The following is a 27,196-nucleotide window of genomic DNA, read 5'->3' on the forward strand; positions in this document are numbered from 1 at the left end:
AAAAAAACCCCAAAAAAACCAAAACCAACAAACCCCAAGCCCAGAACTAAACAGCATAAGGATAACTGCTTTTATAACTCTGTATGGAACAAAGCTTTCTTGCCTCTGACAAATCTGAATCTATTTTATCCTTCTTTTGTAGTAATGGTACCAATGAATAGGACTGGAACTACAGATGTCTTCCACCAACTACCAAGTTATCTGCTTATGTCAAAAGGGCCAAACTCCACTGCAATACACAGCGTTGGGCCAGTAACATCAGACAGGCAAATGGCAACAGAAGATTACAGGGCCAATTCTTATGACTACCCAAAGCAGACAATGACTTGAGAAATCAGAGCATGTGTATACTTGGAAGAAAAGCCACATTTCTGGAGCCATATGCTGTCTTACTAATGTCCATCAAATTTTTTACAGTGGAATCATTCAATAGTGACATTTTCTTTCATTGTGACATTTTGTACATGTGAAAACAATTACTTCACTACTGCCACAATATGTTTCTTCCTCTCTGACACAAATGGCATAGATCCTGGTTTGCTGTGCTTACGACGATTCAGTTCCCTAGAAACAAAAAACAGAAAAATGAAGTTCAGTAGTCAGCACAAAGATTTAACAAATGCTAGCTTCCTCCTAAAGCTACTAATGAAGATATCCTACAATTTAAAAAAAATTTAAAAAACTTAAGAATTGCTCTGCTTTTATTAACCAAAAGCCACGTACTTCCTCCTTTGAGAAGGATTGTCCCTTTGAAAAATAACTTTAAAATTGGCTAATTTAGAAAAGTTTCAAATCAAGCTTGTTCTTTGGAGCTCAGCTTACTTGGTTTTCATGTCAACAGGATTTGATTCTCAAGTTTGTAGAGTCTTTCAGCTGAGACAGATGACTAAAACCCACCACTTCTTGGTTTTAGTGTTAGTTTAATGGCTACAATGTATGCCACCTAGAAAGTATACTCCTAGAAATTCCAACGTGGCAACGATCCAGGTGATGGAAAATACTCATCCTTGAGCCTAGCATTAAAAAAAAAAAACAAAAAACAACAAACAAAAAACCCCAAACCCAGCCCACAAAAGAACCAAAACAAAACCAAAATCCTCCACACACCCAAAACAGCCCCGTCTGTTTCCATTGCAATGTTGCATGATACCATGCTTAACACAGCATTGTGGCTCTTTCCAACATCATATTTGCTCCAACTTCTTCAAGTACTTTTGGGAAGCAGCCAGTTCTCACTGATACTGGCACTTGTCTGCATTTTCCTTATAATCAAAGGTTAATCAATCCAGTAGTTCATGATCACTTATTCAGATGTTAAAAGCAGCTCATACTTGTTCCTCCCACACACTGTAGCTCTATCACTCCCATACATTGCTGCTACGGCACTGCAGTGATGTATTTTATTAAAATCAAGAGAAAACAAAGCCAGAAGAGGAAGACATACTTTCGCCGACGAGCTTCTCTCATGATACGTTGCTCCTTGATTTGGCAAAATATACTTTTAGGCAAGTGACGGTGTTGAGCTATGCGTCTGATCTGCGGGTGATACTGGAACTTCTCCTTCAGCTTCTGATTGTAATTCATAGCTGCCTTCTCTCGTGGTGCAAGCTATGGGGAAAACAACACAGACAAGCATGGTGTAAAAGAACAGGGATTCAGCTGTCACGATTTTCTCTACAAAACAAAATTTTAACTTTTAATTCAAATGGCTTCCTTCTAGCAAATGGCTGTAGCCACAGGAACTTCAGAATTAGGGCAGGTAAGTACTAAAACCCTACAATTTCAACAATATCCCAAACACAAAACATTATCACAGTTTCAAAGTTCAGTGAAGTAACTGAATTTACTCACTGAAAATCAGATTTTAGTGTTCTGTAGAGAAAGAAGAGAGAATAGAAGTAGCTGACAGTAAAACCTCTTTGATCAGAGTCTGCCTGCTTTCCTAATGTCTGATGACAATCAACTTTTGCTCTGAAACAAAGATTTGCAGGCATTTTAATCACAGTACAAATGCTGTAAATGAATTGTCTTCACGAACAGCTTTACAGACAGCTCTTTAGGTGGCCTATATCTTACCCAGCACCTTGATCCGTTAGGAAACACACGGCACGTATCAGATTTCAAGCATTAGCTTGACCATATTGCACACAGGGAGTTCCAACTTTCATTACACAGCTAAAAATATCTTAGTATCACAAACACATGAAATCCAGGTGAGCTAGCATTACCACAAAATTCTTCAATTTTATCCATGTTTAAAATTATGTCTGAGCCACCATTAACAACACTGAAAGTGAGAAATGCCTTTTCCTGACAGCTGACCTACAGAGGATATTTTTTTTTTTCAACTAGGCATGTTTCCTTTGGTCCTAATGCTTATTTATCAAAAGGAAAAAAAAATCTGTGTGTGCTATCTTTATGTTTAAAGCATGCACTACATCATGAGGAATATCAGTCTCTATGTATTTTGGATTTGCTCTCGTCTCTGGGAATTTCAGCTGCATTTCAGTCCAGTGAGCTTTCATATAAACAGAAAATCTGTTAAATATGTGTGGATAATCCTACCCTCCTCTTCTTACCCTCCCACCCAAAATACACTCTAACTCCAATATTTCAGACATCTTAAAGCCCTCCATATTTTCAAACAAGCAGTGGCAAAAGTTTTTTTGCCCTCCCACATTTCTTTCACCCACTGCTACCTGCACCTAAAATATTAAAAGCAAAACAATAGTTCACATAACTTCTATTTATTCAGCTTTGCAAATGACTCGGTTTCACTAATTTCTTGCTTTCTCAAGAAAAAACAGAACCTGAGTTTCAGATGCTAACAAAAAAAAAGAGTAACAAACCCAACAATTTTATTACACACAAAAATTTGGAAATTCCACCTACAGGATTATGAAACATGCTTTTTTCCCCTTTGAAATCAGCAGTTGGCTATTTCTTCTCCAGTCAGGAGATCACTTCAATAGAAGTGACTTCTGTTAGAGTATTTAATGAATTCTGAAAAAATAAGTATCATACTCAGATAATTTTGGTCCAAAATACCATTAATGGTCTGAAAGCAAGTATTAATAAAACATATGGCAAAGGAGTTCCTCCTTTGGGACGATAAAGAAACCAGATACCAGATGCAGAATTGCTCATCGCTCAGAAAATTCTTATTCGGGCATCAGAGATACATAATGCTCTTAACCTCTGTTTCTCCACACCGTCTCATTCATAAAAACCAAACCTTTCTGCTTTACTTATATTTATCATGACCTCTCAAATTGCAAGTGAGTAAATTTTACAATCTTAACCCACAAAAACTATGCCCCCACACCATTTACCGAAATTCCTTCTACTGAGCCAGCCTGAATAGCTGATTCACTCTCAATAAATCCCAGGTGTTCCCACTCAGCAGAAAACTGCCAACATAATCCAAATTAAAGAGCTTTTATTTTAATTAAATGCAATGATTTTCCTTTAATTTAAGAAGAGCAAATTGCTGCCGATTTAGTATAACCTTGATGATTCTACAGACAAGAGGTGAATCTGTAAATTAAAGATACATCCAGGATATCTTATTTAAAAAAATAATATAGATTAAGAGGTGGTTATGTTTGAGTCTGATTCCATTTTTACATGTAATGTGGTATATAGAAAGGCACAGAGCTGGTGACTTTCCATCCAACTACCAAATGCCAACGCCCCATATACCAGGCTGTGCTAAGTGTACCTTCATCTACATGATGGTAAAAGAAGATTCTGCAGTAATGACAAGTTTCTGTCTATTTATGAGAGACAGCAGATAGCTAAGAAAGTAGACTGCAATAGCACACTGAATTCCAACCTCTCTTGCAAGTCATTTTAGAAAGGTCACCATAAACAGCTGAAGAGCACGGCATTAGTCCCCATTCTGTTTTGAGCTGCAGAAGATGCCATAAACATAGCATGATTTAGCAGGATTAGAGATTTTGTTTATAGGTACTAGAACACTCTACAATATAATAAATTAGGATTTATATGACATCATGAATGGAAGACATGCTCAAAGATGACGTATGACCCTTTTTTCATACATTCCAAAAATGAACATGCAACTTCCTTCCTATATAAGGGAAATAGAAATCATGTGGCAGAAAGACAGCTGATTTGTGCCATTACCACAACAGTACTTCACAGCAAATACCTAGAGTGAAAAAGGGGGGAAAAAGAACTCTAAAATGCAACAAAGTTGTCAGCAATAGGAAAATGTGTCCTCAAGTAAACTGCCTATGCCTCTCTCCTCCCTCCAGATGACAGAGGCTGGTTATTTTTCCCACCTAAGCAGAAGGAAGGTAAGCAATTTTCCAGAGCCCTGATTGAAGAGCTAAAACCACCTTTAACAAAAAATTCTCCTTTTAAAGAGGGCTGTATTTGTACTGTGCAGTATTTAAAACTCCACACTACTAGACTCTTGTAATTCATCATGAGAATATGAAATGGCTGTTTATCTATCCTGTCCAGGTTGCCCTTCTAGGTTAGGGCAGACAGAGCACAGATGCAACGTATTTTTAGAATGCAAACAGTTTTCTACACTATAGCTTGTCTCTATTTATTTTTTTTTTCCATTACTGCTATGAAGTTTATTACTCATTGTTTCCTTGGACCAAAAACTTACAGCTTCTTTACATCTAAATGGATGACAAAAAAAAGAAAGGTACTGTAGATATTAAGAGCACAAAGTCATAGCTAAAGGGATGAAGTTACATGTGCATTGAATCACAAACCCAAAATCACTACAAAAAGAATGCTGTGTCACACCGTATCTGGTACTGCTTGTTATCAGCCTTATCTCACAAAATGGAACTGTATACTAGAAAAAGACTGAAAGGACATACAACTACTTAGACAGTTTTGATGCACTCCTCCTAACACACTTTGCTAGATCAAAACCAAAACTTGTAACTGTGTCCTGGTTTCATCTGGGATAAAATTAATTTTCTTCCTAGTAGCTGGTATAATGTTGTTTTGGATTTAGTATGAGAAGAATGTTGATAACACACTGATGTTTTCAGTTGTTGCTAAGTAGTGTTTAGACTAAGTCAAGGATTTTTCAGCTTCTCATGCCCAGCCAGCAAGAAGGCTGGAGGGGCACAAGAAGTTGGGAGGGGGCACAGCCAGGGCAGCTGACCCAAACTGGCCAAAGGGGTATTCCATACTGTGTGATGTCATGCCCAGTATATAAACTGGGGAGAGTTGGCCTGGGGTGGGGATCGCTGCTCGGGAGCTAACTGGGCATCATTTGGTGAGTGGCGAGCAATTACATTGTGCATCACTTGTCTTTCTTGGGTTATATTTCATTCTCTTTCTGTTATTTTCCTTTTCATTATTATATTTTATTTCAATTATTAAACTGTTCTTATCTCAACCCACGAGTTTTACTTGTTTTCTATTCTCCTCCCCATCCCACTGGGGGTGGTGGCAGGAGTGAGTGAGCAGCTGCATGGTGCTTAGCTGCTGGCTGGGGTTAAACCATGACAAACTGCACCTTCTCCTATCTTTTTCAGTCCTTAATAAAAAGCTGTTATTTCTGCATCTTGTAAGAAAGCAGCAAACCTATGCTCCGCTACTGTTACATTCACTCCTGACACTAGTTTTACACTTACTGAAACACAAATCATTCCCAAGTAGAAAGTGCTCTGTTCTAATTCTTAACTACTTTGGAAATTTAACAGAGCCAAAATTTGCAGCTGTTGCTCACAGAAGTAACATTACTAAGCATTTACACTCTAAGAACTGCAGGTGTAGATTTTTTTATAACATGTCAATAGACTGAAGAACAATACAGCTTTCTGAAGTTTTACTGATGGTTCATTGCTTTCACTACAATTGAAAAAAACCCAATCTATCCCTCTCTTTGTATTAATTAGATTCATAGATTCATCCTCTTTTCCTGAACAGCCAAAACCATTTACCTTTTCAGAAATCCTAAACCTCTCCAAGAACACAGGTACAGAAGCCTCAAACATACTTAACATGTCATATTTTATGTACACTATTTGAACAGAATGGAGTACCTTGAAAGTCTTAACTGAGTCTTTTGCTTCTGGACATGCAAAGCCAGATGTTTACTGCTTTAAAAATAACATCTGTTAGGTCTGTTAATAATAATATTTATTATTTAATCAACTTTTATTAAAAAAACTAATCATTGCAAATTATTTTAAAGCAAATTCTGCTGTAGCTGCAACAGAGAGATTTGGGTTTTGTTACCCCTATACAAAACCCATTCAGACTTAATTGTCAGTGGAGTGGAGACACAGCATGCCTCTGGCTCCTCCAGAGACTTTTATTCTTACTTTAATGTTTCACTGATTTTGAATAATGAGTGTGATGCCAAATACATTAAAAACCAAAAGAAACATGCATGTCAGAACTGATGACTGCTAGGGTAGCCACAGTTCAGAAAGTACAACTTTCCAACTGGATAAATGTTCACCAGTCACAACGTAAGTACTATATATTCACTATAACTTCCTTGGAATCCAGCAACGCTAAAAACAGGACTAAGTACTCACCAAAATAAAAAAATAGTTGATTACCATTTTTCTTTCTCTTTCAGGACGCTGGTTTCCATCCACCCCCACCCCAAAAATATCCATCTTAAAATACAATGTATTACAAGATGTTAGCATTATATCAGAAATACAGTGACCTTTGGATGAGTCATTCAATCAAATCTTCTCAGCAAAGAAAAATAGCAGACCAAGCAACTAAGCATTTAAGACATATTCTGACACTTCTGACAGAATTACTGAATGTTCAGCTTTGAATATTCAAAATGTTCAAAAAATAGCCACAGACTATGGAGGAACTGGACATTTATAAAATGAGCAAGCATATGTCTATGAAGATAAGAACACCAATCCTCTAAAAATGAAGAAGCAGGTACTAAAGAAAAACAGTGGAACCTGATAAATAGCCATTAACAGTTGCAGTGTTAAGAATCACAGGAACTACCAGGTTGGATCAAACAAGGATTGGCACAGTTGCTTGAATCCAAGCAACATTTCCAAGGTATATCCAAGAACATGATAAGCCATAAAGATTCCACTCTTAAGTCCTATTAGCAAGAATAATTCTCTAAATATCTGAAAAATAAAATTTCATAGTGCTTGTAAAAAAATTTTTTTAACAAAACTACAGCAGCTTCAGACAGTTACTAATTTAATACCCAAATTCTGTGTCTTGCTAAATTCAAGGCTTCAACAGCATCATGCTTGAACACATTTCCAGACAAGACATGAGGATATGAAACATTATCTCTTCTTATTACAGCATAATTCTTTACAAGTTCATTAGCATCATCCATGTGAAATAACAGCAGTTTTTCTACATAGTTCACTATGCCCCTTGTAAGTTCTTCCTGAATTCCTAGATTTTGCTTTCTTAAGATGTCTTTTGATGTTGCAAGGTGGTTTTTTTAAGATAGAATGACAAGTTTTGTATTCTACATGATGGGATAACTTTCATTTCTGATAGTAAAAAAAAACCAAACCAAACAAAACAACAAAAAACCCAACGCAAAAAAACCCCAAACAAACAAAAAAAATCAAACAAAAAACCCCACATGCCACTTGACCTGTGTGTTATAGCTAGCTATTGAGGTAGTTCTCTTGGGAGCTACAGCCAAAGAGCTTTGACAGAAATACTTACAAACCCTTACATGCACACATGCTACAAAAGCTGTATTTGTATGATCCCACCACAGCAGAACTGAATCATATGTGCAGCCTCCAAAAGGCACGTCAAGCAGCAACACTGTACTTACAAACAGGGAAAAAAAAAGGACAGGCTATTTTACGTAGGATTCTCTGTCAGATCAAGAACACAAGAGTACTGATGTGGAGACCATATCCAATACCTAATAGTCATAATTGGTAGTGCCTTTTTTAGGCCCATCCATGGCCAGTTTTCACTGATGCAAATACTACAGAAAAGAGCAGAATGTCATTTACCACTCTACATTTTGAATACTTAAACAATAGCTAAGTTGTCCTTTCGGTATGTAATATTTCTACAATGCAGGACTCTTTGGGTTTGACTATTACTTCCCACAGCCAAGTTTCCTTACTCTTTCATAAGAAAAGGAGCCAATGCCATCTAGTAGTCAATAGAGTGAATTTTCTGTTCATACCTGAAAACATTAGGAATCATTCTATATGAAAACGTTATTTTCGACACTCTTTTTACCCACTTGTCCTTCACACAAAGGCCACAGAGTAAAGATGCATGTCAAAAATACCAGACAATTCTGTTACAGAGCAGCATCTTAGAGAGAGACAGCATGCTCTCTCACTAAGAATATAGTGAATAAAGAGAGAAAATTTCAGTTAATATTGTAAAACAAGGTGAAAAGGGCATTGCCATGAGCATATGGCTACAACAATAGGAAAACAGGTGATATTTCTGCCCAACACCACAATTTATAAGCAAATTCAACAAAAAAGTTACATCAAAAAGTAAAGTCTATAATGAGCTTTGCAGAGTCCTTGGAATTAGCAGGTATAGGACTGATATTTAAATGTTTGACTGAAGCCCTACATGGGCAAATTCCAAGAATCAATTAGAACAGGAAAAAAAAAAGTCACCCTCAACAAAAAAGAAGAGTTATTCCTTTAAAGAAATTAAACTTAAATCGCAGTTTGCAAATACTGTACAAGCTACAAAGTTGTGGGGGTTTTTTATCTATAGCAAAGATGAGAAAAATAACAGCGACTTCCAAATACCTATGGTGGGCCATGGCTAAAGATATACATGGTGTTTTAGCTCTGCTACTCCATATCCAGTGCTTCACAGTGCGCAATAGTCCACGAATTATCCCATTCCACATTGTAGCCCTAAGTACTCCTACCACTCCCATACACCTGCCACCTCTCCCAGCTCCACACCACTCCCCTTCTACGCAGATACTATTGCTTGATGGAGCTTCAGGTAGCCACAAGCAGCCCTAGACATAACTATGCAATAGATCCATCCCCGTAACTGTACAATATTCTTCCCTGAATTACAGCTTCCCTTTCCGCCCTCCTCAATCTTTCACAAGATCAAGTAGAAATTCCCCCAAGCATTATTTGACAGCTATGCTGATGGGCTCAGAAAAAGCAATGTAAGCACCTCCAAAATACCATAACAATATAAAGCTACATAAAGGGATTATTCCCAGCAGCCAAAGTGTCAAATTCATTCTCCAAAGTCATTCAATACTTTAATACAACTGTGCAGATGAATATATGCAAGTGGTAACTGTAATAGAATATTTTGGCTTTGTCTATACATAAACATTTGAACAAGGGTAACTGAAAAGACATGTATCTAATTAGACTGATGTCTGTTTCTACTAGGAACACTTCAACCAAACTAGTTTACATTGAATTAAATGGACTTCAGACACCACACTAGTTTGCCCACTCAATATCTGAGAGTTATATAGGTTAATGACAATCTCACCTACACATTGGTGCAAATGGTCTATTTTACAACACATACGCTTATCAGAGTATGAACTGCATGTGAACCAATAGCATGCCAGTCAAAATTTTTAAAAGTAGTAATCCTGAGCTTCAGTAGAATGACCTACATATGGCAAACCAGAATTTATTGCTTTTTCTCTACTGCAAAGGGATGAATTCTCACCTGTAGCACCCAGGTAAAAAACTCTAATTTAGTTTAGTTAGAACTGATGATTATTGTTAACATTAAACAAGACCAAAAAAAAGTCACCTTGTGTAGCAACAATGAGGCATGTAATTTTATTGTTATTATAAGCTGCAGTGAATGCAGTGAGCTATACTGTGCATGTCAGTTTTCAAATTAAATACAAATGTCAGACTACAATTTTATATTTTCCCTTTACAAACAAGTTTTTAGAAGTTGAATAGGCTAACCAGTTGTAATAACAACAAACCCCAAACATCTTGCCTTGTGATAACAAAAAGCAAAATGCAAGTCTTACCACTCCCAGTTTTTCAGAAGCATTAGCTTTCCACAGACGAATATTCATCTCATCTGAGCCACACAGAATATATTTGTTATCTGAAGTCCATTTTACAGTGATGACGTGCTGCATTCGTTTTGTATGATATACCTCCCTAAACCAAAAAGAAACATTTTTAAATGATCTATCATCTCTTTTCCCACCAACATTACTTTTCAAATAGCAGAAAGCATTCTGTTCAAGGCAGAATATATTTTTTACTTTTTGTTGTTTGGGTTTTTCTTTTAAATCTGACTTTTTTTAAACACCGTGCTGATCTTAAATCTAGAGGGAGAGAAATTCAAATAAAGTGTGATGGATAGACTGATAAAGGACCGCCTAGGATGAGATGCTTTTTAAGTAAGTGCTTTCATAGAAATAACAGTAAACAGCTAAAGAATAGCTAAAGAATGTTTTGCAAAACATGCCATGGGTATACAATATGGTATGTATACTGTTACCAAAATAATTTTCATTAATATGCTGTTACAGCAGTCAAGCATTACAAAATTGGACTGCAGAAGAATGGGTGCCAAAGAATCTGACACCACCATTATGAACAAGAACAGTAAACAAACACCTCCAGCTGTCCATTTATGACATGGCAATGGATTGGCTACTCCTCATTGTGATTTCTCTCCTTTCCCCAAAAATGGACTTCCTTATCATTGTCTAAAGGACTCCTAAGAAAAATTTTAAAACCCTACAAACTCAAAAGAAAAGTCTCTAGACCTGCAAACAAGAACTCAACACGAAACATTAGTTAGTAGAAAAGGATTCAAAACAGCTGTGTGGCTATGAAGTGTAAACTACATTTAATTTCTGCAGATCAGACTCCTGCTCAGCAAGTGCTGGCACCTGTTGAAAAATGCTTCTACATGTTACATTTAAAGCAATATTTAAATGAAACTCTTACCTAATCTTCATTAAGTACATACCAAACAAGCAGAACAATATTATTCATAAAGCTATTCTTTTATTTCTGCTATAAAAATATAGGGCTAAGTAGACTTTTCTGGTAATTTTAACTATTTATTAGCATTCTAAAGGTGAAGAGTAAGTAAGGCGTACTTATTGTCCACTAATACTCCTCCTTTGGTATATCAGTCATGCACTGCAGCTTATAGACCATTCTCTTTCTTCTACCCAGTTATTTTTACAAGTAAGATCCAAGTAGTAACAGAAAGGAAATATGGAAACACCACCTATTCAAAAGCTGTGGAAAAAACTAGGCTGGTGTTGAGCTGGAGGATTTGTGGGAAAACCAAAAAGTAATCAATATATCACCTTAAATAAGCTTTAATAAGCTTAACCACCTCTTGTAATTCACACTCAAATGATGCTCTACAAGAACAACCATGTGGAATACTGAGCATGAGTACCTTTAGAAAACTTTAATACTCACATCAGCTTTTTTCTGATATTGATGTTTAATAGCACATGTGCACACACTTATTTTCATAAGCATCTCTATATTTAGTTTCATTTTACTAGTTGGCTCAATAACAAAGCTTTTCTTCACCCACCTTTGGGGAACTAAGTACTTCTTTCCTTACTCTGAATTTTCAGCCTTTGCCTCTCCTGTTGCTGTCATCACAAGTTATAAATATTGTTCTCAGGGAAAGCAAAACCACAAAACATGGCTAAATAACCTGGATCTGTCATTTAAAAAATTCACAGACATCCAGTTCTGTTTACCAAAATATTATTAAATTTATTCAACTTCATAATACATCTTATTTCTTATGGCTAATCAATTTCCTGATTTAAATTTTCATTTTAAAATAAAATAGAAAGCAATGGAAGTTAGGAGTTTTTCAGACTGGTGGGACATCAAAAGGCAAAACTGGAATACTATCAGGATCCTTGTTTACAGATACTTCTAACTGCCCTCTCAGTTTTCAGAGGGGGATCAGATCTTCCGTTTGGAGACTTTTCTCCATTCCATGGGATTAATTTCAACTGTGCAATTCTGAAAAAGCCCAGCTTCTAAAGAATTTTAAGTGTCAGCTTTCATGAGGCTTAGTTCTTCATTTGTAAGGCTCTTCCTCACTAGATTTACGGCCACCACCAGATGGGGGGAAAAAAGGGAGGACAAAGAGGAAAACTCCTTCCACAGGCCTTGGCAGCAATCTGCTATAATGTGGAATAAAGCCTTTTACTGTTGCGTCATGAGGTCTGCAAACTTCCCCTCAATGATGTGCTTTAACTTTGCATATCACCACTTTTGTGAACATTACTATTCCATAGCAAGGAAAAATCTGTAGAACACAGGAGCTGCTAACCGTATTGTTTAATAACACAAGAATTAAAAAAAAAAAACCAAAACAAACCCACAAAGGAATTGCAATACCTAATTACATTTAAAATATTATTGCAAGACAGGAAGAAAATTAAAACTACCTGTAGATTAGATATAAAGGAAAATGTAAACAGTCCCTCTCAAACTTTAATGCAATATAGGAACATACAGTTATGTTGAATAATGCATACATAACTGCATCAAACAATAATAAAAATATACTCTGCCCCTAATCAATATTTCAACATTTCCACCCTCCAAAACCACCTAGAACTTGACCTAGTAGCAACTTTTTGGGGGCTGAGGTTGGAGAGAGGAAGGCATCTAGGAGTAAAATAAAGTTAGGAATACGTAAAAAAAGAGGAAGAACTGACAACAGAGAATAATGACGGCAGGTTTATGAAGAACAAATGATACCAGACAGATCTGATAACTTGCTTCAATTTTCATCAAACTGAAAAAAAGAAAAAAATAATAATGGAGACACAGTAGATCCAATCTGAACTTCAGCAAAATATTTAATACATTACCTTATGAAATCTTACATGAAAAACTAATTCAAACTGAATTGTATTCAAAGCATTGTCACATGAATCAAAACCTAGTTAACAAAATATGAACAAAAGGTAATAAGCGTACTGAAACGGATCACAAAATTGTCCCAAACTGATCCTCAGGAACTCATACAACAATGCTTTTCATGAAATGTCTTTAGCAATCATCCATATAGGATGAAGACAGTCCCTAGAAAACCAAATGCTACAATGTTGTAAGGCACTGCAAACTTAAGTGGTGACAGATACAGTACAAAGTGACCTAAAAACATGAAAGGTACATAGAGGGAAATAAGATGGGATTCATCTTAGTAAAATACATATGAGTACACCCAAGAACAATAATCCACACTAATTTAAATCCAAAACTGCTTAAGTACTGCTATCCATTAAGTAGAAGTTCTACTCTAATACACACTCCAGAATTATATGTCAACTACATGACCTGTCAACTTCAAGTTACATACAGAGTAAGATTTGAATATTCACAGGAAGTGAATGCCCCTATGAAAATGGTTAATCAATGAATTAAGAATTTTGAGGACTAGGGAGGGAGGTCACTGGAATGAATGACAGCAAGAGAGAAAGGTGTAAAATCACTCACCTGCTGTGACCTTTGTCTACAGGAAAAATGCGGACAGACTTATCAAAGCTGGCAGAGACAAATTCTTTCCCAGTGGGTGAATAATCCACATCAAGAACAGCAGACACATGATCCATATGCACCGTCACAGGTGATTCAAGATAGCGCATATCAAAAGTATATAGGCTTTAAAATAAATACACCACAGCTTAATATCTTAACAACTCCTAAGTAAATAATACATTTTTGCTGAACAGCTACTTTAATCATACATAAACCACACTTAAAGATAGATCCATATTGCAGAGGGAACTCTAAAACTGCTCGTAACACATGAAAAGAAAGAATGATGCATTGTTTAGGGCCTGAAAAAAGTTTATGAATCAGAAGCTTAAGTTATTGGATCATACCTAGGTTTCTTGCTCACTGTCAAAGAACAGATAGTCTCCGCTATTCCCTTCATCATCTGCTCATGGGTCACTGACCAAACCTATTTCTCCAACCACCACACTGTCCTCATTTACTCCATCTGCAGATACAAGTATATAACCTGAACTTGGGCAACCACCTCTGAATCATTACGACAAGCCTATCAACTCTGCAAGGTTTCTAGATATTCTCATATTGGGAACTCCTAGTAACTCAGAGTCTACAGTCAAGTTCCCATTTGGTTGGCACCCTTTCCTACCACCTAACTGTCTTTAGGCCAGACAATGCAGAAGTCCAAGGAAAGCTTGGTCCTTCAATACATGGAGTTACTAGTTCAGAAGAGCACACTACCTGTAGAAAAGCATTACATTAAAAATAAACATACAGCTGCTGAGCCACAGCTGGTTTGCTCTTAAGCACTTCAGACCTCACATGAGGTCTACCTGTACTCCCTTTGAATCACCAAGCCCAGTGATACATAGCAAGGCATAAAAACTGAGATCATTAATTTGCCTAGTGCCAATAAGCAAGGGTGCTTTACAGACAAAGCATTTGATGAAACCTGCTCAAGGCATACTATTTAGTAGAACCGCTATATTAAAAATTTGTAATTTAGCAGATTGCTCACCCTCCTTGCTGCAGATGAATGCATAACTGGAATTAATTCAATGTCTCTTATTCAATAGTTTACTGGCAATTATTGCTTTTTCCTTCTAAATTCCCCAAGAAAAAGTATGCTAGCATCATATTCAAAACCACTACTCCCTATAATCAGCTAATGCTCGCATGTGCGTTGTTGATATATGTATTTGCCATTGCATTTATATGAATTGCTTTAGTTTGCAAGATGACAGTTGGCCCTGACAGTAACAGCTACCATTTTTAGTTTAGCAAGAGAAAGAAGGAAAAAACAAACAAACAAACAAAAGACATATAAACAAACAGATTAGGTAGCCTGGTAGCCTTACCATACCATAATCAAAATAGGTGAAAAGCAATACATTAGGTACAATGCCTACTTTCAAGGTTTGGGCCAGATTCCATTTCCTTGGAAAAACAGCCTTAAGACAAGTGATAAAATTCCTATGTTCCAGAAGAAAACAGTGATCTAACAATAGATCACTGACTTCCTGGAAAAAAGGATATGGAGCACATTTTGCAGTGGCCTAGTTTTGAAGACACAGCTTTTTCAATATCAGATTAGCTGTTCACATGAATAGTATTGTTCAAAAGTAAGAACTCCTCTGAGACGTTGAAAGGATAAGTATTGCAGACTGGAACTGTTTCACAAAAGATTAATTTTTATTTTTTTTTAAAGAAATGTTCTCATCAAAATAGCTGATCAGTATAATATAACAAGCTTCACAAGAACTAGCAAGAAAATAAACACTTATATTGCCTCAGACTGGACGAATAGTACTTATTTTCCAGGTGCTATTGCAAGTTACACTTGCATTGGTTCAGCTGCCTTTTTTCTAAGTTACACTGCTCCCCCCCCCCCGCCCCCAGGTACTGAAATACAGAGAAAGAGGCAGTCTACTATCAATTCTCTTTTTTTTTAATCAGCGAGCCTATAATTCTCTAGGTTATTACTTAAGTGATTCAAATTCAGAGCTTAAGTACTTTTTTAAAAATTTATTTTAGCATGGTGATAAATCACCAAGATACAGATTAAAAACATAACATGAGCAGGATTATCAAAAAGCAAGGTCACACTTACTTGTAATCTTCATTTGCTGCAGTAAAAACGAAGGCTTCCATTGGGTTCCAACACAGCGTATTTGTCCTCATATTCAAGATAACCTGGAAGATATTTACACATAGCTACCTTGTTATAGGCAGTAAAATAGTTGCTATAGTTGAAAACTTCCTATATCACTGGAGACAAGCGCTTTCTAGATACAGAATTATGGCAGAGAAACAGTGACATGACAGAATGTTTCCTTAGCAGTGTTAGAATTGGAATTCAAGAACTTCCTGTTCTGCATCATATGCTCACTTCTTTATGCTACACAGCAATTAAATTTTCCTCTGTAAGTCATCTTAGAAGCAAATTCCTCTAAGTGGTCATTTAACATGTAAACCATGTAAACATGTTAGCAGTCAACATGTAAAACTGGAACTTCTGAAAAATTTCATTTCTCCATCATATTTACAGGAACCTTTAGTTAAGTAATCTATAAACATGGCTAATTAAATGGTTATTTCAAGGGATATAGTCATTAATTGACACTGTGAACCAGCATTTGCAAAGCCATTATAACATTTTTATGTTCTCCCAGTTATTACTATCCCTTTGTTATTTTATCTCTGAAATTGCAGTTCATGAATTCTCCAGGACAGTTGCCATTTCTTGTTGAAGTGCCAAGCAATGTAGGTAGAAACTACCGTGTTGTAATCTACTCACCACTGTCACTGTATTGGCAGTGAATCATTTGCTACACATACATAAGACACGCTTGCTGCTAGTAAGCATATGGCTACAAAGAGGCCAGTTTGCCTTGAAGTGGGAGGAAGGCAGCTGATGACAGCCTAATAAGACCCTTCTACTTTGCTAACAGTCGACTAGACAAGAGGCATTAAGAAGCTATATGTTGGATGCCTCCACCTTGGAGGAGGGCTGTGGCAGTAACAGCTGGGCCCCTGTGGGAGAAGGGGAGGCAGGGAGGAGGGCATCCGACACTCCATACCACAGAACAGCTTTGACTTCTGCCGAGTCTTGGAGGAGCTTTCAACCACTGTATTTAAAAATAAATCCCATAGAGTACGCCTGACACAAAGTAGATGTATAATTGCAGAGCAACTTATTAACAAACTGAACAACTCTAAACAGGATTTTCCACAATGCTCCAGGCCAGCCATAATCCTACTTAAAAATCCTGAAATTTGGGTGTTTAACGCTATGGTACTCCAAACTCATTTTTGTTCTCAGCTTACTATATCAAACACCATAAATTTACATACATATAACAAAATATAGTTGTACAATTACATCTCAAAGCAAGTTAATAGTGCTGACCTCTACTGAACCCACCCCCCAAAAAAGACTGTGATTTTATGAGTGTGTGCATATTCTCATGATTCTCATTCTCCGTAATTCCTCATTTCCTAGGTGACACTATCCTGTTCAACATGAAGTCTGTGCTGCAAAACACTGCTCATTTTCAGAAACTACATGCATCCAGAACTGAATGTAATCATCAGATGTCGAAAGTGATCTCTGCTTTAAAAAGTGACTTTACTGAAAGGATAGGCCACTGAAAGGCCCTATGTTTACAGTAATGTGACAACTAGAATTTGTTCAGATTTCAGTATTGTTCTTCTAGTTATAAACCTTGCATATATCTGGAAAGCTAATAATTAAGGAGGATTCTTTATTCTTCCCTGTCCAAGTTTTTCAGCCACTGCAAAATGAGTATAAGATTAGTGTTAACACATTATATGTATAATAAATATTTGAAATCATCACACAAAATAACTCCTAATATTGCTGAAAAATCCAGCTCTTTTTCAAAAGGGGTCAGGTTTGGTCAAAGTCTAGGCTCTGTATCTTGCTTCACTATTTTTTCCACCCAAATCTACAAGCATTCAGTTTATCTCAGCAGTGGCATTTGGAATTAAAATACTGCCTAAGAAAAGGCTTCTCTGTACAGTCCTAGTATTATATTCAGTAACCAACCATGTAAGGCAACCCGGGCTGGAAGTGATTTAAGTTGCTGTAAATACGTTAATAATGGCATTTCAGAACTATCTAAACCTGTAGCAGAGCCATCTTCTTACACTATTTTTTAATCAACTGTAGATACACTTAGTCATTTCATAAGAAAAAGTCCTCATTAAGACAAGTCTAAGTTGTGAAGTCCCTGAAGTTTGGTTGGTTTATTTTAACTGTGAGCACTTGCTTACAAAGAGTGTCAGCCTGCAGATTTTGAGATTACTTTAACACAAAAAACAGATCACCCAAATGATTAATCCGTCCTCCTTTACTACCAACAAGGTATTTGGTTGAGGTGAACAGCTAAGAATGTTACAAGCAATTGACAACACAGTTCCTGTCAGCTGTTGAAATGCTAAGCCTATCTTTAAAACACCCTAAGCTTTCCTGTGATCCCACAGGTTGCACAAGAATGACTTTCAAAGTGTACCAACTTCTATTAAAACATCCCATCTTGGCATGCAACAGGAGTGCTTCCCTTCATCTTTTCCCAGCTCTTTTAGACTAGTTCTTATTTTGCACTTAGGCAGCATCTCACCATCTTATCCGTCCCTCTTTGAAACTTAAGACTTCAAAACTCACAGACAGGACAAAGGGGCAAGAGAGCTACTGCTTCATGATGTGGAAAGTTGTACTCCTATTTCCATTAAGGAAGGGACTCCCACTGAGTTCCAAACTCAGGGCAGTGTGTGAGCTGCTTTGCTGACCAAACACCAGGAACACAGCAGTGCTAGAAGCCAGTGCCCATACATAGGTAAGGTACCTCTAAAAAGCAGCACCCTTCTTCTGGGAGTTACAGAACTCTTAGGTCTCAATGCAGAAACAGACATTCATCCTGCATCTCCCCAGGAGGATCATCCCTATCCCAGCAGGAAAGCCAGTACTGTATCCACAGATGCAAGGAAGTATTCATCAGTGTTTTACTCCTATAGCAGGAAATACACCTAAGCATGCTGCTTACTACAGGAGATACACATATGTGCACACATGTGTATATATGCACATGTATGTATACTTTTATATATTTAGCATATAATACATATGCAAAATTCTGTTAGATTTGAACTTAATTCACAAAGGCTCAAACTACATCCTTTTAACCTGTAACCGCAGACCTACAGCACTGACTGTGTTCGTTTTGACATTCAAGTCTCCAATTGGCATCACTGGCAACTTTTTATAAGCACTGCCTCAGTGGCCCAAATGCAACTTCATTAAAAATTGTTGGGGCACAGGGAGAGAAAGAAATACTGTTATGCCAACAACATTCATATTTTATAACTAAGTTAAGTACCATTATAGTGTTCTACGGTATATCAGACCAGTGTCTTTGCAGACAGTACACAACATACCAGAAGGATAGTGAGTGTATATTCACAAGCCAGAATATTGTATTTCAAGAAGAAAATTGTTAAGATAGTTCCGGGGCTCAAAACTACTGAATTTGACTGAGGTTAATATCTGCGTATGAATGACAGGCTTCTTGTTTTAAATACATACAAACATTCTCTTAAAGATAAATAGGAATCTTCATGTCATTGGTAAATTCCACATACAAATACAATTTTGATTCCACTGGAAAGGATTTATGAATGTTTATACTAGGTGCATAGTGGAAGGTTCATCTCCACACAAAAGAAAAACACCTTTTCAAATGCAGACTAAGGCTCTCCAATGGTGGAAAGGAAATGCCTTAGAAGTTACCTTGTTTCCTTCTGGGAAGGAGGAGAAAAAAAAAATCAAAAAAAAAAATCACATACACACAGACAGAATGCAATATAGGAACATAAAGTTCTTATTGTGAAATTGCTGTCAGGTCAGGCACTTTACCAAGAATTACAAAAGTGTGAGTGCAACAGCCCATTTAAATGCAGAAAAGGACTCTTCTAACTCTGCATGGTTTAAATCCCAACATTAATTCAAACTCAGTTAAAAGACTGAAAATTACACACTGAAAACTCAGTGAACTCACAGTTCAGAGCTTCCCTTTCTCTATTGTCATCAACAGTTTACAGACTATTCAGACTATTTACATATTCAGTATGATTACTAGTGCCAAAGCTTCTGATAAAAAGAAAAAGTTTACCTTCTTTAACGGAGTTGATTTTCTCATATCATATAGTACAATATTTCTGTCAGAAGCACAGCTTCCCAAAAGGTATGTCTAAAAAAAAAAAAAAAAAAAGCCGTGTATGGTCTTCTAAACACTTCTAGAGTATGGTTAACAGCTTACATTAGATATCTAAGCTATTTAGTCAAAGCTGGTAGTCAAATAGTTCTTTTTTCAGACAAGGAAGTACATTCATCGTTCTTTCTGTGCAGCTCATTACTGAGCGCAAACATTTTAAATAACTTCCCGCGTAAGATTCAGAATCACCCAGTCCTCTCTACTTCAAAAGTAACAAGCAATTCCTCATAAACACTTTGTATGCGAACACAGCCCAGCCAAGAGGTATATAGGAACTGCTGCAGAAGATCAAATGCAATTGTTTTGCCATGGAGAGGGGGAGAAGTCTTGGTGACAGGGAGTACAATACTGGAACAGATGAGAGCTCCACAGTCACATAACCGCTACATTGTATGATTAAGGTATGTATTGCTGTGGGCAGAAGAGAGACCACACTACTTTTCTTTCTCCTCTCCCCGACTAACAGAGACAAAAAATAAAAAGATGAAAATATAAGGTACTACACTGCAAAGCAATATAGCCATAAAAATATATATACACACCCCTAAATATTATGTTAAAACACATATCAAAATCTAAATTTGGAAGCCATTAAAGACAGTGTTAATAGAGTTTAGACCTTATACCGCTCAAGAAAAATATTGATTTCCAATATATAACAGAAACATTACCTCAATAGGATTAAATTTTACACTGCTTATGCTATCAAAACCCCATGTCAGAGAACACATGGGACTTGTCCTTTGCTCATCCCAAATGTCCACTTGATGGCCACAGGTGGCAAAAACAGCTTCCTTCCAGTGGTGATCAATTCCTGTATACACTGTCTTTAAAAGAAAAAACAAACAAACAAACCCAACAAAAAATTCACAAAACAATTTACAAAACCAGTTGTATACACAAATATGCAAGTATATTGTTACAAAAAAGATCAACAAATCATTGCATATCAAGCCTGCCATGCTTTTATCCATTTATACTACTGAAAACCAAGTCACCACTGCTACCAGAAACTAAGTCTTATGGGATGTACCCTTACACAATAGACTAGCTTTCTGTGTACTCACCTAATGTGCATACATGCATTTCTTGTTAATTTACAATGGAGTCAGCATTAGAAGCCCATTTACAAAGTCCTGGCTGACTTTAAAGCAAATGGAAATTTTAAGGGTGCAACTACAAATTTTCTATGTGGACCGGAACAGATTCCATAGACATTACAATAATTAAGAGTTTCAATCTATTTACAAAAAGCATTTAATGTTGTTCTTAAAATAAGCTTATCATAAATTGAAAGTGCTGAAGTATACATTTTTAGTCTGCTTTGGTCAAAAAGAAACACATGAAGTTAAAATTTTGTATTGAATGGCTGCAAGGTATTGGCAAGAAAAGTTATTTAATGCAGACTAAGCGCTGACAACACACGACTGAAGAGAAAGAGACTACAGAACAATCTGACCAGTTCGCAGGAAAGGGATTATTAGCAGAGACAGAACTAAGTAGTCTCTGATGGCATTTGAGTTATTCCTTTCCAGTTACATGTAAAACAAATGTAACAAAAACTTGAAGATACTTTAAAAGTGCCATTATAAAATTTGATGCCATCACCTTACAACCCATTATGATAACATGATAACAAACTATGTATCTCTTTCTAAAAGCTAGATAATAATTGGTTCAAACTTAATACAAAAGAAGAGATGTGGGAAAATCAAAACTTAGATTTACTACCTTTCCAAGAATTGTATGAATAGGCTCCTCTTCTTCTCCATATTCCGGGCTCTCCATTTTCCACTGCTTCACAGTTTTGTCATCGCCAACCTAGAAATATTGGAGAAAGCAGGTACAGTTTTACATAAATATATTCTGTTTATTTTACTAGATGTGCTTTGCAGTTAAGTACAGGCAGCCTTTCAAAAGAGAATGATCTATGACATACACAGAAGTGCTCTTCTCCTGCCTATTCACTGTTCCCTTTTATAACGCTAAGCTGAAGATTAATTCTCCTTGTCATAATATTTCACTAGAAGCCGAGAAGGTACATGTACATCATCTGGCTGGAATGGAGTTAACATTCTTCATAGCAGTCCATATGGCACTGTGTTTTGGATTTGTGGCTAGAACAGTGCTGATAAGGCACCAATGTCTTGGCTGCTGCTGAACAGTACGGTATCAAGGCATTTTTGCCTCCCCCGCTCTGTCAGTCATCATCCCTGCCTGCCCCATCAGCAAACAGGCTAGGTGTGGGCAATAGACTGGGAGGGGACACAGGTGCGACATGACCTGAATTGGCCAAAGGAGTATTCCATACCATATAACATCACGCTCAGCAATAAAAACTGGGATAGCAGAAGAAGAAAGGGGTGGTGAGGGCTGGCTTCCAAAGTGGCTGCTGTTCACAGACTGTCTGGGGATCTGTCTGCTTGTGAAAGGAGGTGACCGACTTCCCGTTTGTCACTGCTTCCACCACCACCTTTCCTTCACCTATTCAACTGTCCTTATCTCAATCCACGAATCTTCTCCAGTTTTCAAAAGAGATCCTTCCAGGGTCAAATTGGAAAAAGGTGAGCTGGAATGATGACTGGTTTTTTAGGCTACATTTTGTGATTCTTAATCAAACAACACCTTAAACTGCAAATTATTTTTTGGAAGTCACTTTGATGAGCATGTAAACAGTTAAAAGGCACTTTCCACCTCAGTTGCTCCAGACACCTGTTCCTAACATCAGGCTACCTCTTGCACTATGCCAGCAAAAGCTTTTGTGTGGCTGTGCAGTGACCTGGATCAGGCACACTGGCCAAAAAAATGTTAGCTATACAAGTTTAACTTCCTCTCCTGACAGCACTACTACTGTTTCTTCTTCCCCTCTCTCAATTTTCAGGCAGAGGGACTGTCAAAAGGGGATTCTAATTTGGAGTCAGTTAGAATTTTTTGCTATGAATTCCCCTACATCCTAACTACTGTCCTCCTGACCTGGTACGTACTTCAGAAAAGATAAATATATAGTAGCAAAAATAGCTCTTCTATGCACAGCTCAAAAGAAGCAAAACCGCAGGACACTCTATTCTTCAAAACCAATTCTTTTTATTGTATCATCTTAGAATTGTTTCAATGCAAACATGAGGACATACTATTTCCAGACAGTTTACATGGAACTGAATCAGTTATGGTTGATAGAAGTTAATAAAGCTTAATTACCATGGAACCATCTTGACTTAATCAGCTTACCTTTAATCATAGTATATGCAAATGGTTACTTTTTTAAGTGTTTGTAGCTCTTTCAATGAACATAATCTATCTACTACTTTAATGAAAACTAGTTTATTCAAGTTTTAATTACATGACCATCCGTTAGCAATTTTCTGGTATTTATCCATTCCATAGTCTTGAATAACATCCATATCGCAGCATCAAAAACAATTTCATCAGAAATAGAATTGTCAGGTTCACTGACAAATTTAATAAACGTATTCATACAATATTTAAATGTTGTATGGCAGAGAGTAAGTTGCTCACTGGAAAACAGATGGTGAACAGGCACTCTACTGCTACACTGTACTAGGGAGACACATTATACTTACAGTAAAGAATGATGTACCACAGAAACGAGCACACATGCCTCGAACAAAGCCTTCATGGGCTTGTATAGTACGAATACACTGTCGTGTGGTCAAGTTCCAAATTTTAACCTGTTAAAAACAGAAAAGTATTCTGTTGTTACTTAAGTTTTCTACAGCCCACAACTGCAGTTCATAATTCAAGTACAAAAGATCACATATGTTGTAATGAAATAGCACAGCTGGCTTGAACACTGGTCAGATTTTATAATGTTAAAACTACTCAATTATTCCCATCTCGAAAAAAAATTTTAAAAGTGCAAGTCTTTCCTTCTTACCCCTTCCCCCCACCCAAGCTGTATACTAACTGTATTTTTGCATTCCCCTATTTTTGAACTAGAATCCTTGCCAGCAGCGATAATTTTAGCAAAAAATACCCCCCTAAAGAGAAAAGCACAAGGAAATAGCCTTTGGAACCAATAGAATGTTTCCAGCCCAGCTGCTGAGCTACATTTTATACAGATGTCCACCTCTCAGAGGTTTCGGTTTCAAAGCATTTGGGCCCATTTAAAACACAAAGAAATAGAGGTCAGTTTTTATATTTGTATATATTTATAGTACCCAGTACTTTACTCGTTCTTTCAGTGGATAAGAAATCTGGCCAATGTTTCATATAAATCTATCCCCCTCCTTTCTGAAAAGGTTAATCTCCCTTACACTACTGCATGACATATGCACCTTCTATAAAAAGCAGGAAGCAAAGAGCTACCCAGAAGACACCTTTAAAATACACCAGTACTATCAAATGAACAGTACAAGGATGAGGGAGGACAGAGAAGACGGAAAAGACAGGCAGGTTTTTTCTGCAACTGACTCCAATTAAAGTGCCCTTGCTTGCTATTTGTAACACTTATGTAAAATAATCAAACAAATACAGGGTTAGCATTTCTTAGGCAATATAAATTATTATTCCAAAAAGTTTTTGGTTGTGTGCCCCTTCCCCCTAGCTCATCTGACTTCATGTAATTTTCTTCATCTGCAGCAATTTAACCTCTTCAAGGGGAGGAGGGGGATTGCATGGGCAGCAAAAAGCAGTCACTATGGACTGTAAATATTAACATTCAGTGCTCCATCCTGAGGAACTGAATGTCACGCCCCCTGCTCGCAGCTGAAAGCTGCTCCCTTTGTGTTCTGGGAGATTACAACCTGCATTTTGAGAAACACTGCTCCAAACTGGCTAAGTTGCACCTTCTGAGAGAAGACAGGGTATCATGCTGAACAAAGACACAAAAGAAAGGTAAGCAGGGGGCATTAAAAGAAAAAAAAAGGAAAAAAGAAAATAGAGAAAGAAAAAAGAAAAGAAGGAAGAAAGGTACCTCATTTGTTGTGGTTTGTAACTGCAGCTTACCTCTCCATCACAAGCTCCAGACAGCACCGTAGACAAACTCTTTGGATGTTTGGCCATGCAATTAACTCCATCTCTGTGGCCATCAAGCGAGCTAAGAAAGGGTTTTGCAAATACACGTTCTAGCTTTGTTGCATTCAGAGCTCTTGTGTACTCTCGTGGAACCTCAAATGGATGCAATGCAGGGTCATAGTTTCTTGGAACTGCAGTAAGAGTAACGCACACATTAGAAACCCACAGTATGTAGCGTAGCTCAAGGTAAGCTGAACGCACAAGCTCTTCTCTTTGATTTCCCTGCCATGGGAGAATTTCCTGCAACACTAAGATTTTTGCCATTCCTATTGTTTTGAAATTGGTCCGTGGGATCATTACTATGTTCACTTAACAAGCTCGAAGTTAGTAAAGTCTGAAATAACTCTGAAATTATTTGATGTCCTTTTCAAGGATATGAATGTACACAACAAACTGGAAGTTAGAATCACAGAACCATTTAGATTGGAAAAGACCTTTAAGATCGAGTCCAACCATCAACCATGCCCACTAAACCACGTCCTGAAGTGCCTTGTCTACGCGCTTTTTGAATCCCTCCAGGGATGGTGACTCAACCACTTCCCTGCGCAGCCTGTTCCAGTGCCTGACAACCCTTTCGGTGAAGAAACTTTTCCTCATGTCCAATCTAAACCTCCCCTGGCACAACTTGAGGCCATTTCCTCTCATCCTATCTCCAGCCACCTGACAGAAGAGACCAGTACCCACCTGGCTACAACCTCCTTTCAGGTAGTTGTAGAGAGCAATAAGGTCTCCCCTCAGCCTCCTCTTCTCCAGACTAAACAGCCCCAGCTCCCTCAGCCATTCCTCATAAGACTTGTGCTCCAGGCCCCTCACCAGCTTCATTGCCCTTCTCTGGACACGCTCCAGCACCTCCATGTCTTTCCTGTAGTGAGGGGCCCAAAACTGAACACAGCACTCGAGGTGCAGCCTCACCAGTGCTGAGTACAGGGGAACAACCACCTCCCTGCTCCTGCTGGCCACACTATTTCTGATACAAGCCAGGATGCCATTAGCCTTCTTGGCCACTTGGGTACACCGCTGGCTCACATTCAGCTGGCTGTCAACCAGCACAGGTATCTTGGAAATATTATTTAAAAAGAAGCCCAAAACACAACAACCACAAAGCAAAAAAAAAACCACCCAAAAAAACCACCCCACAATACCAACCTCCTACCACTAAACTCTAACATACACAGAAAGGACACAGCTCCATGGACATGCACAAAGAGAGGCAACCTAGCTCTCTTCATGTTTAGTCAGCTGCAAGCCAGCCCCAGCTCAGAAATGAGACTCGTTAGTTTAATCAGCTTGGTCCTCTGCTAATGCTATCTGGTTTCCCATACAGAAGTGTTTACATCCAACAAACTTCAAGCAAGAGTGTCTCTTCATCCACCTGCATAGATATACCCTAGAATAAATTCAGAAAGACAGTGGATATTGACATTGTGCTTCTGGTTTTTGTCTCTCTCATTCTGTTTCAGGCAAAAAGGTTGAGAAGTCAGTAGAGCAACTCACAACAGAACACTCACTAGGCATCCATACGCTAGTTCAGTCTGCTGGTTTCCAAAGACTATTTGATGCACATCAAAACCTCAAAAATCTCTCATGGAGTTGGGTATGAGTCTGTAATATGACAGAGAATTTGATTTAACAGCTTACACACAAATCCCACTTAGAAAATTAATAAGTATTCAGCTACTGTCCCAGTGGATAACTTTGGTAATATTTTTCCATGTTGTAAGTATATAACCACTATTAACTAACTAGGAAATGTTAGTTACGATGCTACCTTGCACAACATAGCCACCTACCTCTAATTCAATCAAATAACGAAGCATACGCAATTTAAAATAATACAGGTCTATTGTCCTGCTCAAAGTAGTTTAACGCATCCAAGACGCCCAGAGTTTTATTCCTGCTCTTTCTGACAAAGGGTGGCCATCTTACAAACTTTATTTCTGACGCTAGGTAGAAGCTAAACCTCTTTTCTATCGTGTTACTGAGGTGGGACTGCACGACTGTGTAAGATCAGTTCTACGGAGGCTGAGCAGAGCAGAGCACGGAAAGTCATCATCTCACCTGCCAGGCTACAGCTGCTGCATCTAAAAACGTGTAAAATCCACACCATTTTTGCCAGTTATAGTAAGGGGTACACAAGAAGCTGGATGAGATGTACCAGGAAAGACACAGTAGCAAGCGCAAGAGGCTGCTAAGAGTAACCTACGTAATACTAAGAGTAATCTCGGAGTACCGGAGCGGTGACTAACGCCCCCAGCTCCGCACTCCGGCTCTAACGGCGTTTCCAGGCCACGCTCTGGCAGCCCCAGCGCCCACCTTCCAGCGGCCGCGGCGGGGCAGCGAGCGTGCTTCTCGGCGGACGGCGACCGCACGCCGCCGCCTGGGACGGAC

The 27,196-nt window shown here is 37.8% G+C and overlaps 1 protein-coding gene across 1 annotated transcript in view; it reads right to left on the reverse strand.

The window, feature by feature from the left end:
- Positions 1–11: 11 nt before the first annotated feature.
- The window catches only part of DCAF13 (DDB1 and CUL4 associated factor 13), a 27,969-nt gene continuing 784 nt past the window's right edge, over positions 12–27,196 (reverse strand). The window contains exons 2-12 of the mRNA XM_010577131.1: positions 27,039–27,185; positions 24,740–24,939; positions 23,356–23,463; positions 21,506–21,595; positions 20,446–20,601; positions 19,673–19,750; positions 15,592–15,674; positions 13,464–13,628; positions 9,983–10,118; positions 1,445–1,608; positions 12–564 (exon numbers count right to left, since the gene is read on the reverse strand). Coding sequence (XP_010575433.1) covers positions 477–564; positions 1,445–1,608; positions 9,983–10,118; positions 13,464–13,628; positions 15,592–15,674; positions 19,673–19,750; positions 20,446–20,601; positions 21,506–21,595; positions 23,356–23,463; positions 24,740–24,939; positions 27,039–27,185 — 1,415 coding nt within the window. The 3' untranslated portion in view covers positions 12–476. The remainder of the gene's footprint in view (positions 565–1,444; positions 1,609–9,982; positions 10,119–13,463; positions 13,629–15,591; positions 15,675–19,672; positions 19,751–20,445; positions 20,602–21,505; positions 21,596–23,355; positions 23,464–24,739; positions 24,940–27,038; positions 27,186–27,196) is intronic.

Source organism: Haliaeetus leucocephalus, unplaced genomic scaffold, assembly GCF_000737465.1.
Source record: "Haliaeetus leucocephalus isolate CR32 unplaced genomic scaffold, Haliaeetus_leucocephalus-4.0 Scaffold555, whole genome shotgun sequence".
NCBI lineage: Eukaryota > Metazoa > Chordata > Aves > Accipitriformes > Accipitridae > Haliaeetus > Haliaeetus leucocephalus.